This window comes from Opisthocomus hoazin, chromosome 25, assembly GCF_030867145.1.
Source record: "Opisthocomus hoazin isolate bOpiHoa1 chromosome 25, bOpiHoa1.hap1, whole genome shotgun sequence".
NCBI lineage: Eukaryota > Metazoa > Chordata > Aves > Opisthocomiformes > Opisthocomidae > Opisthocomus > Opisthocomus hoazin.
Window position 1 is genome coordinate 520,709 of NC_134438.1, and position 12,138 is coordinate 532,846.

At 40.9% G+C, this 12,138-nt stretch overlaps 1 protein-coding gene across 1 annotated transcript in view; it reads right to left on the minus strand.

Moving 5' to 3' along the window:
• The window catches only part of LOC142364176 (uncharacterized), a 55,244-nt gene that overhangs the window by 15,353 nt on the left and 27,753 nt on the right, over positions 1–12,138 (minus strand). The window contains exons 8-12 of the mRNA XM_075443297.1: positions 9,943–10,031; positions 9,551–9,602; positions 3,947–3,973; positions 3,135–3,258; positions 703–874 (exon numbers count right to left, since the gene is read on the minus strand). Coding sequence (XP_075299412.1) covers positions 703–874; positions 3,135–3,258; positions 3,947–3,973; positions 9,551–9,602; positions 9,943–10,031 — 464 coding nt within the window. The remainder of the gene's footprint in view (positions 1–702; positions 875–3,134; positions 3,259–3,946; positions 3,974–9,550; positions 9,603–9,942; positions 10,032–12,138) is intronic.

A 12,138-nucleotide genomic window follows, 5' to 3' on the forward strand; every position in this document is an offset into this window, starting at 1 on the left:
TATAAGTTATGTACTCAAAAAATAACTCATCTTTCCCACTTGAACAAAATCCACCTCCTAAAATTTCATAGACAAAGACACTACTGCACTGTTATTCTCAAGATCCTAATGAGCGCAGTGCCCCAGGCACAACAGATGCACTACTGGAATGATCAAGCTTTCCAGTTTGCATTCAGGTATTCCAGTTTTGTAGACCTCAACACTCCCAAGGGTGCACCCTTGTCTGTAAGACTGTCTCTTCCTGCAAAGTTATAGATCATTACTCAGAAAACTCAGGTGGTGTTTAGTTTATAACATGTGGCTGCGAGACTACCACACAGATCTTTGATTGAGTTGGACAGACATTATCCATTATTTGGACGAACTAAGGAACACTCTCGACGATTACATGTTATTTCCCCCTCCTGAGGCTGAACTCTGGGAGACTAAAAAGCTTCCAGAGTCAAAGTGCTATTAAGCCCTGATGAAACATTGGTTTTGGAACTTTATAGAGCAAGGATGGTGATGAAAGATTGAGTTCCTTTTTTGCCCTGTCTACGCAAAACACACAGGTGTCTAGAGGTGCTGTAGTACAAACATGAACTGGCTTCTGCTTGAACACTCCCAGTTTTAACTCATCAGTTTGCAGTCAGCTGAAATTCTGTCTGGGAAAGTAGGTTTCTACCACACTTCTGTAGTCATAAAGCTCCATCATGATCTGACCTAGCAAGAGCAGCCTGCAGTTCTTCCTCTTTCTTGGCCAGCTGGATCTTCAGTTCTTCAATCTGGGCTTGCAGCTCAGCTATTTGGTCCTGTAGGTCTGTTGTTTCACCATCAAGTTTTCTTTTAGCTTTTTCTAATTCTTGACGGGTCTTCTCCTCCTTTTTTAAGCGCTCTATGGAAGTAAAGGATTATATTTGTAAGCAATTTTTTCCTGTTGTTATCCTCAGAAGGTTCAGGGGCAGGGCAATGGGACAGCAAGAAGGGTGGGATGTTTAATATACATTGTGTCAATTCTTTCTCCAGACTGCAGCTGGAAGGGTGACTGGGAAAGATGAAATAGCAAAGTAGAACTGCATGATTCAGATAGAAAGTCAAGAAAAAGTCAATGACTGGAGAAAAAACTTTGAAGTTAAGGTAACAAACATAATCACATGTTGACAGAAAAATAAGGAATAGAATCTAACAGAAGAGCAGTTTGAGCTGCTCGGCCAGGTGATCGCAGACATCAGGATTCAAAAATGAAGAACTACAGACTGGAAAAAATTATGGCTTGCATAGTTGTGGAAGGGCTAGGCTAGACTCCAAAAGGTCTACTGGAAAATAGTGTAACTTAAAGAAAACTTGGATAAACAATTTTTGCAAGTATCTGTACCACTAACTCACATCCCATTGATATTTAGCAAGACTTTGCAACCCTGATAGCCTCCAGTAATTTCCTTGTGTAGCCAAGATACTCCTGCCCTAAGGTATTTCTTTGTGAAAACCATCCAGTTATCAGTGCCCTAGCAATAAAATACATTTAGATGATCTGCCTGTGGTCTGATTAAGATAGTTATTGGCTGCATTGTCTACAGTTAGCTAATGACCAGGTATGTAATATATTGAAGTCACAGGAAGGTTTTGCTTAGCATAGCATTAGCACAATTCAACATCTATTAGAATAAATGTAAGTTATTAGACTTGTTCAATACTTTGTGGGTTCTCAGTGCAGGGGTTTCTCACACCCCTCCTAAGCCTGCTACAAGATCAGGACATCTTCTACATGGAAACAGAGCCATGTTCAAGAATCGTATCTTAGAGCTACCGAGGGATATTTGGGATTTTCCAGACAATCTAAAGTAACATTGTTTTTCTCTAAACAGCTCCTCATTCAAAAAAAAAAAAAAAATAGCACTTTTCTCTGTTTTTACATTATATTTCTGGCAGGTGACAGAAGAGTGTCATAAGACACAATTTCGCAATGGGGAAAACTCACAGTAAACTGAATTAGTGGGGTTTTTTTGGGGTTTTGTGGGTTTTTGTTGCCCCCCCCCCCCCAAATTTCAGTACTTACCTGTGTCAAGACCCTAGCAGAGTGACCTTCATGGCTTCTTGAATTGTCTCAAAGAGTATCATTTTACTGTGCTTTACTAGCCAAGCAGTTGCATGCCTTATATTTAAGCTTTAATTTCCATTTCTAAGGTCATCACTCTGGGAACAGCACCATAACCAACCACATCTGTCAAGTATCTTCAGAAACACTAGTCCCAATTTAAGTACACAACTACTCAAGCATTGTTTTCCAATGAGTACAACTTACTTATGCCCATCTTAAAGTCCCTGAATAGGCTTTTTAAATAAAAGGTTCATCAATCATCTATTATTCGTATTACTTCAATACCTTCCTACACAGATAAGACTAAACTTTGGTATTTTTCCATAAGCGCATCAGTATTAAAATATGTAGCAAGACAACCCATAACAGTAAGTGAAAAAAATATTTCCAAATTAGGGCAGATAGCAACATTGCCTTATATTTTGCAACTTTGGCTTGGCAGTTTATTAATGTTGCACAATACCTATTTACAACCATAAGTAATTAAAAAACCCACCATAACATCATGAAAGGTTACATATAGGGCTAATTCAGTCGTGACAACACAGGCAAAACAATCAGAAATAAATGGCCAAAGAAATTGAAACATTTTAGGTAAACAAAGCATCAAGAAAGGCAGAACAATTCAGATTTGCTTATTCAAAAAATATTAGAGGACTAAGGAATGCCTACTAATATTTTTCCAGAAATATGTTGTTCTAATGTGTTACTACAGAAAAGTGTAGTGCCTTCCCAAGAGACAGATGTTTTACCTTGTTACTAAGGGATGCATGCAACAACATGAATTTCTGGAGTGTATCATTAAATAAAATGGATTCTCAAAAATGAAAAGCTAACAAATCAAACACGAGAAAGTCTGAGCAGCCAAATGCAACAAGGCTTGCAAGCAATAAATTGTTCTTTCAAGATTTAGATAAAAGCAACAGCTATTAAGGTATCTACATATAAGGTTACACTTAGCAGACTGGACCAGATACTGCATACACTGTAATAAGTGATCCACTCCTTTCTCGCATGATGTACAACCTGTTAACAGGCAAATGTAGCAAGAACAAACCTTCCAAATCAGTGATCATCATATCCTGTTTGTTCTTGAGTTTGGCCAAGTTTTTGGCCTTTTCTTCTTCTTCAGCCAGCTGAGAAGTACATTCAGCAATTGGATCCTCCATCAGCTTCATTTTCTAGCCATGAGAAAGGGGAGAAAGAATAACTTCTACAATAGAATTTGAATCACAGAATCACAGCATTGTAGGGGTTAGAAGGGACCTCTGTGGGTCACCCAGTCCAACAACCCTGCCGAAGCAGGGTCACCCAGACCAGGCTGCACAGGACCACGTCTAGGCAGGTCTTGAATATCTCCAGAGAAGGAGACTCCACAACAATAGTCTCTAAGCAACACAAATAACTGAATATACAAAATCCATACAGAGGTCTCATACACCAGATATAATACAGATTTCATTTCAAGTGACTGACCTGTCAATACTACGGATCAACTGGAACCGTACAGAGACATGAACACTTGTTTTCCAAGAAAGCGAGACTTGGAATTGAACACACAGGAGGTCTGGTTTTAGCACAGCCTTTGTTTTACACTTTTGGAAGTCTGTTTGCAATGAACAACAGTAGCTATGATAAACACTGTTTCCAGCTCTTAGGTTTGGAAGACCCATGGAATTGGAAAGAATGCATGGCAAATATCTCCCTTTTAAAGCTCTCAGTGTCTCAGCTTCCACTTGGTCAAACCCCACAAGTCTTCAGGCGCAAACTCTATAGATAACACAACAGCAGCCTGAAATGCTTTGAGAGCTATCACTTGGTACTACCATCACTTAAGAGCAGAATCTCCACCACGCATACTGGTCTCACCTTCAGAAATTTGGAATTTTGGTCCTCCAACAAACAGAAAGGGGGGCTTGCAAGACAAGCAAGACTTCAATTAGTCAGACTGACCGGGCCTCTGGCAGCCCTGCTTTCCACAGTTTTGACAAACAACAACAAAAATAAACCCACAACACCAAGTAACTGTCTCGACAGCCTTAGTCACTGCAAGGTGTTTTTGTATGGATAAGATCATCACTATTTTTCAAAAATCAAAAAGGTTATGAAAGAACCAAGAGGAAAGCAATACTTACAGAGCCTGTGGCTTTGTTTTTGCCCTGTACTTCAAGTACTTAAGAAAGGCAATCCTACAATCGAGACAGAAGCTTTCTTTCAAGAATTACCGTCCACATGAGAAACAAAGTCTTAAAAAACTGGAATACCTTTAACTTTTGCCAGAAAGAAGGGTAAATGGAACATGAGTGTAATAAAGCAAAACAAAAAAATCCCCAAAATCCAAATTTGCAGTTTCTGCAGAAACGCAGAAATTTTCAGTTCCCCTATTCCCTTGTCTCAGTCAGCAAATGTAACAATCTTGAGCTTCACACCAGAGAGCCTAGGGAGAAAACGTGGTGGTGAAACTCAGACCACAAGAAATTTTCACACCAAGACAGACGCACACTTCTTCCGTTTATGTCTACTAATATAATTAACTAGCAACTAGCACTGTTTTAGTGAAGAATAACAGGTTTTGACAGAGTTCTGCAAAGCAGCTAGCAAAGGTTTAGTTTACTCAGCTAAGTGATGTGAATTTTGCAAAGCTGCATCATACCTGCTCAGAAAACAACTCAGGATCTAAAAATAAGGTTAGATGTTTCAGTATGAAGCTACCGCTCCTTCCGAAATCACTGGAGAAGGATAGGTACACCTGGGAACTTAAGAGGCATTTCTTTTGCTTATCTTCAGACAGGATAGACTGCTTCCTCAGGGTGTCCATTTCTGTCCTCACTTAGAAACAGAACGGAACATAATCAGACACACACTTAACTTCTGTGTTTCAATTAGGGCAGTTAAAGCTCATCCGGGAAATCCTCACCAAGGGGAGCTTCAGTCTGAATGAGCCTACCCATGATCCTGTACTTCAAAGCCAATTATATTTCTTCTGAAATTCATAAAACAGATTAAACAATTTAGTATTTCAGCTACAAAGGCAAATGCAGTCACTGAAAGCCATCATTAACCTGCAAGTACCAGTAATTATGTTACGGTTCAACTCGATGACCTTAAAGGTCTTTTCCAGCTTAAGTGATTCTATGCTTCTATTTCTGAAGCTTAAAATGGCACCACCTAGAAACCTGAATTTTAGTGACAATAAGAGTGGGTTTGGGATGTGAAGGCTTTGAGGAGCAGGGAAGTGAACAAAAGTCTAATTCCATTCACCTGAACCAGAGGTACACAGTACCAGAATGCCTAGAACTGGATACAGCGGTGGTAGATGGATGCAGTTATTTATAGAACTTTACTTCGCACACTACCACGATGGAACACACCTGCCCATTTCAGGTATCTGACCATGAATAGGGTCCAGGTATGTCCACAGTCCAGCTTAGAGTACCCCCTTAACCTCACGCAGCCTGGAGAACATGCAAGTTCATGGCAGCCCCCAGGCAGTGAGTGACAACCAGCACTTTTCCTTCTTTTGGAAAGCTGTGTATGCAAACTTTTTTTTAGTTATTTCTACATTTTGCACTGACTTCCCTCCCCATTCAAAAACACAAAGTTTCTGAACTAAAGCAGAGCCCAAGAGTCAGAATTAGGACTCATTACTTAACCTTATTAAAGCAGCTCTAACACATGCATTAACAAGATTTCATTCTTTTCTCTCTTTCCCATGCCACTTAGTGCACACAGGAGTGATGAGCCACAAAGCCAAGTAGTTTAGAAGACTCTGTTTACTCCCTACCCTCCTTGCTTAATCTGTCAAAAACCCTCTCTGGACACATGAGCCCCCCCCTCCACTCACCAGTTACCTGTCCTTGTTCTCTTCCTCACCCTTTCATTCTAAATAACCTTTTCTCCACACCACCTGAGTCTACAGAGGAATAATTGAGAGCAAAGGCAAGAGAGGCTCCTATGCTGGCCTAGGAGCATGGGATAGCTGACCAGACCAACAGACACCAGTGTGGGTCACCTTTGGTCTGAGATGCCCAGGCTAAAGCACAATGGTTGCCTTTAGAAAGCTGGTCAATGTATGACCTGGTTAACAACCGAATAAACCACAATATGCCTGGTGCAGATAAAATATGCAGATTTACTGGTAAAGTTCTTAACACTACCACCCCACTCCCCCCAAATTCATTAGAGCGCAGATGTGTTGGATGTGAAGCTAAAGCTTCCAGTTATTTACAACAGATATCTTCCATCTTTTCTCCCTTGCTACGCATCAACTAGAACTGTACACGTGTTAGTTCTGATGCTCAACCAAGCACACTGCAGACAAGGATTCAGGCTCACTTTCATTCCACCTTCAATCTATAGATGAGCCTGTTCATAACTCACTGCCATGCGCTTCTCCCTGCTCTCCATCACCTGGCTCTAGAAAGCCCAGACTCAATTCCTAATTTAAGGGACTACCCTAGTCTCACCTAGCTCTGCCAAGTCCCACAAGCACTAAAGCTTCTCTTCTACCTTTTTACCACCACCACCCACCCACGCTTCCTAGCACTGTGCCCAAGACAATACCTTTAACATTCTTTGTGATTAAACAGAAATGAGACAGTGTGGCTACAGATTCAAACACTCAAAAACTAGGAAACGTTAGTATTCAGGCTGTTCGGCGCTGTAATTCCACCCTCCGTGGTTACACTGTGTTACTGGCTCCGTTCCCCACAGGACCCCTGCCTGGGGATGACGTGCCAAGGGCTACGCAGGACTCCTCTGCAGGCACACAGCCACCAGCTGTGATGAAACAGGGCGGCTGGGAAAGAAAAGTGTCACAGACAAACAGCTGAATGCCAGACACAAGAAGGCTGTTGAAGGGATGAGTAGAGCTCCTATGTGATGCTCCTTGCGTAAGCCAAGCATTTCACAGCCAGTGCCGCTGGAGAACGTACATGGTGAGCATTTGTGGCATGGCAGACCATTACTGTTACTCTGGCCATGGCCTGAGGTGTCAAACTGGGGGCTGCGTTTGTTTGTAATACTTCTACAGCACCCTGTAAAGGTTTGCCTGTCAGGCAAAAGAGACAAAGTTAACTCTACACTTCAGAATGGTGTCGGGAAGATAATTATTCATTCATCAGCATACAAATTGTTCATAAAAAAAAATCCATGCAACTTTCAGAAGTCTCAGTAATATGCATAGCACTGATAATTATTCGTTACAGGATGGATAAAAGTAAATCCATGACTTGCTGTCTATTTAACAAGCCTGTTTAGCATCATCTTTGTGCACGGGTCAGTGCAAAGGCTGTACAGATGGATACTACGGATCACCACCAGCCCTCTACAGTTTTCTAATGTATATGTGAACAGGAACAAGTTAGGGCTGCTTAAATATAACCAATTCTGACACTTCCTAACTTTTGAGTGTTAGGTGTGTAGATTAGACATTCTTCATCTGCAGTATATAAATAAAAATTAATTGTTACAGAAGCGAGACTCATTTGTGTTTTCAAAACGGTTTAGGTTACATGAACATTTTGCATTTTTCATAAACATATACTTAATTCAGTGCTTACTATAGCAGTGCATTGAATGAAGCGCACAATCAAAGTATCAAACTTCTATTCAGGACACTACCCTATTCTTTTTACTGTGTCTGAACTATGTTTTACAAAGAATAAAAACTTTTCCAGTCTTCATCGTGACAGTCTTCGATGGCTCACGAAGCAGCTGATTACACCCACCATCTTAAACTCCTGTCCCATTTGATCACGCTGCTAAGTAGAGAATTAGATTCCAGTTCAACCAGCAACTTAAACAGAATTAGCCAGCACTGCATTAGACTGAGCAACTCATCCTTCCCTTCACCAACATCTTCCACCCCAGCTTTTTTCTGTGCCTTCACTTCATATCAGTTATGCATCCACGCAACAAACAGAGGAAACTTGTTTCATCTAAAGCCAGATGGACTTCATTTCTTCCCCATGAGGGTGATGAAACACTGGTCCAGGTTGCCCAGAGAAGCTGTGGCTGCCCCCTCCCTGGCAGGGTTCAAGGCCAGGTTGGATGGAGCTGTGAGCAAACTGGTCTGGTGGAAGATGTCCCTGCTGATGGCAGGGGGGTTGGAACCAGATGATCTTTAAGGCCCTTTCCAACCCAAACCATTCTATGATTCTATGACTTTCAGAACAGTAGTTTGAGCCTGCAGTCTCCAAGCCCAGTGAGTGGCCACAGGAATTGTTACGATGACAAAACTCAAAAAGGGGACTACTTTTAGCACAGGTACTGGCACAAAGTGCTTATGGAAACACAGCCAAACAAACAAGGAGTACTTTTTAAACCCCTATTTTTGACTGTTTAAGTGGTTAAGCACAGGAAAAGTTTTGCAGAAAGGTTGTATAATCTTCATCACACAAGGTTTTCAAAACTCAGCTTTAAAGGGAAGCATATTTTGAAAGGAGGCTCGACAAGAGGCTCACAGAAGTCTCTTCAACCTGGTGCATTCCAAGCTGTCAATAGTGTGTTTAGAAGTACTTGGTATACAAACTCTGTGCAGTTCCATTCTCTGCATAATTCCCTTCCCCCAAAAAAAGTTGTAGGCAATTATACTCCTGTAGAAATTTTAAAAACACTAGTTTTGTTCAAGGCAGCACAGCCATAAATCCAAGAATATTTATAAATCAAAACCCATACAGAAAACAAGTTCTGAAGGATGACTTTCTAAATAGCATTCTGCAGAGCCATGTATTCCCCTAGCACATGACAATGCTAATGCTGCCGACACTCCAGTCACAGCATCCTCCTAAGGCCTCCAAATCTATCTGCAGAGCAATCTTTCCCTCTCTCCAACTTCAAATTATTGCTTTTTTTCCTTCACAGACTGGTCAAAAGTCCTCTCCTGGTTTTCTAGGAGTTTGAGTCTTGACACATTCCAGAATATCTTAATATTAAGTGTTATACACTAGAAATTACAGAAGCTGATGCTTCTGAGTCTGATATAGTTTGAAAACTTCCAACCACATACGCCAGTATCGAATATAGCAAGCCATTTATGATAGTTCCAAACATTCAATGAATTTAAAATTAAGCAGTTTAACTCATGGCAACGGAATGAAAGCTTAACTGCAGCATTTTTATGATTCATACCCACAGGATAATGTTTACCAAGACTCCCAATTTCATAATTTTATGAACACCCTACTGCTATTCCCCCAGGAAAGAGGCTAAACAAACTAAAAAAAAAAAAAATACACACATATTTTTAGTATGAAGAGAACAACTTTAGACAAAGGCTTTCAGTGCAAGTATTTTTACTTGTTCTTATGCAATCATAAATAAAAACGAACCTTAAAGCTAAAACTAAATTAGGCTTCAGTATTAGTTGCTAGTAGGTCTCATGTTATTGAGTCTACGCTGGTATCCAGAAGACCTAAGAAAGCAGAAGGCATCCCAGCACTTCCAGCTCTGTCACTTTATAATGAGCATCACCTCCTTCCTGGCAGAGAGCTGCTCCTGCAGTGCTGACAAGAACAAAACCAAGCTTTTGGCACAATACAGTAGCTCAGCTTCTGATTAGGAAGGTGTTTTTTCTAGAAAAGAAATGTTCATAGCGCAAGCACACTTTCAATGGTTTGTCTGTTTAACATACCCTGGTTTTAAGGCTAGTCTGAAGAGTCAGCAGATTTCAGAGGGCTAAATTTTGGGGTATCCAATTTCTGAGCACGAGGAAGCACGCTGAATTTGTGATATTTGATCTGCTATTTTGAAACAAAGGAAGAGATGGATGTTGTCAAAGGAATGTAGAGATGTGGTACCCTTTCACTGCATTCCAATAGATTCTAGGGTTAAAACCAAAACAAATCGTGAACCTTGCATTTTACAACGACATGGCATTAAGTAGGATACATGTCTCGATGTTGGCCCCAACAATATAACCAGTAACATCAAAGTTAATCCTAATGAACTTTCCCTGCAAAAAGAGAGATTTTTTTGTAATTACAAATTTTTATTAAGACAACAATGCTGTCTATATAATAAACACATAATCCCACTTGCATTCATATAAAAAGCATTTCACACAAATTCAAATGAAATCTTTTCCCCTCAATGTGCTCAGCCGTTGTTTCAATGGAATATGTTACACTGCACACAAACACCTTCTGAAGAGCAAAGAAAGAGAATTCTAGAGATTTCTGTAATCCAGACTTCTAAAAACTTTTTCTGAAAGTGAATCTCAGTTTCTCTCATTGACAACACATGCTGTCCAAGGTTGAAAGGAACATTGAGATTTGAAGTGCACATATTACTAAAGCAAACTCCCTGGTGCCTAAGAGTGCTTTATCTGCAGCAATCCTGAACCTGCGTGCTGCCCAGCCCATCACACTGCTTCTTCCACTTCCAAAACCAGGACAGCTGCTATCTGCACAGCCTCTCCTTTCTAGCAGTTGGTAAAGAAAGGACAGAGAGAGACAACATACCCGTTTCTTCCACACACGCCTCCTTTTCTCCACTAAGAACCAAATAAAAAGCACATTGCCCACACACAGAGCAGCTCTTGGAAAGAAAGTGGTTGCAAGTGGATAGATTATACCAGTTTTAAGCCACGTCGGCTCCCCTGTCCAATTTGTCATTTGGCTATGAACAAACCCAACAGGACAACATGCTCTGGCTCAGAGCTGGACCGTTTTTAACAGCGCCATTACTGCATTTCAGGTTTGCGCTCAAGAAACTGTTAGGTATTCCCCTGGTTGCAAAGGTGTGAAGAAACCAATGGAAACAGCCAGTGACTACACTGGGCTCTCCATTTTCATAGCACACAATTTCTGCAGTCCTCTGTCCACACATGAACAGGTTTTGGAGATCAGGGACCATCACAGTAGTTTGCTACGACCTGTCTTAAACACTTCTTTTGATGGTATCTGCACAAAGCCACCTACCAGTATCTTTTGTGGAGGCCTTCTGAAAGCGCTTTTACAATCAGTATGCAAATCCTCACTTATCTCAAGTCTGCTGATTAGTGCTATATTAATATGTTAAAGTGAATTCCTGTTTGGCAGATCCTTTCAGCTCAGGGACTGTACTGCTGATTTTCATATTAAATATTCTACTCAATCCTGTAGAATATATGTATTCTAGCAATGGCCCGACCTAGCAAGTGTGTATACCAGGAGGTATATATTGCCATGCTGTAGACTTCTGCCTGAACAAATTGCTGCAATCTTTTGAGCTATTGCAATGTCTTACCAGAACATCCTACCCTTCAACTTCCCTGATAAAGCCCATTCACGTCAAAAAGATTTGTGTGAACAAGAGTGACCAAGTTTCTCCCTCCAATCACACCAGCGAATCCAGAGAAAGGTACAACCCACCCACCAGCCTTACCTTGGCTTAGTGTCAGAGCAAAGCAACTGCTCCGTGACTGTGGTTGTACATCTTCAACTCCAAGCGATTTCTACAAGTTTCAAGAAAACTGGTGCAATACTTTAAATTAGCTTCAATGGTTACTCCTACTGCTTAATCTGCAGTTTGGCTGGAAAGCCAGTGGCACCAAAAGGACCACGCCAAGGAACAAGACTTGTTTTCAAGCATATCCTGTCAGGCACCAGCACTTGAACTCAGACTAAGTATGAAGAAACAGAACACTAAGCTCAGCCTGTACCTGAAGCATTTATACTTTCTGCTCAGTAACAATTCCAGAAACCTATAACTGTCAAAGAATGAACTGACATTTTACCGGAATTCAGCCAATAGACTAGATACAACATGCATGTGCCAGCACTAGCATGTCAAGAATGGCAGCTGACAACTTGTTACCCAGAACAGGTACCATAGCCTTCTTCTAATGACATGGCTTGAATTTGCCACGTTAGATGTGAAAACAGACATGAAACATTACGTAAGGTCTAGTCAGTGGCTTTTTCTGGTATAATTCAGAACGACTTTACTCTGTTCAACACTTAAAAGTTATCTAATTTCTGCTCTCAAGTTACCAGTTCCATGAACAAAAATAATTGAGAGGAAATGCAGTCATTAAACGAGCTGACATACCAGAAGAGGGGACCTACACGCTCCCTGCC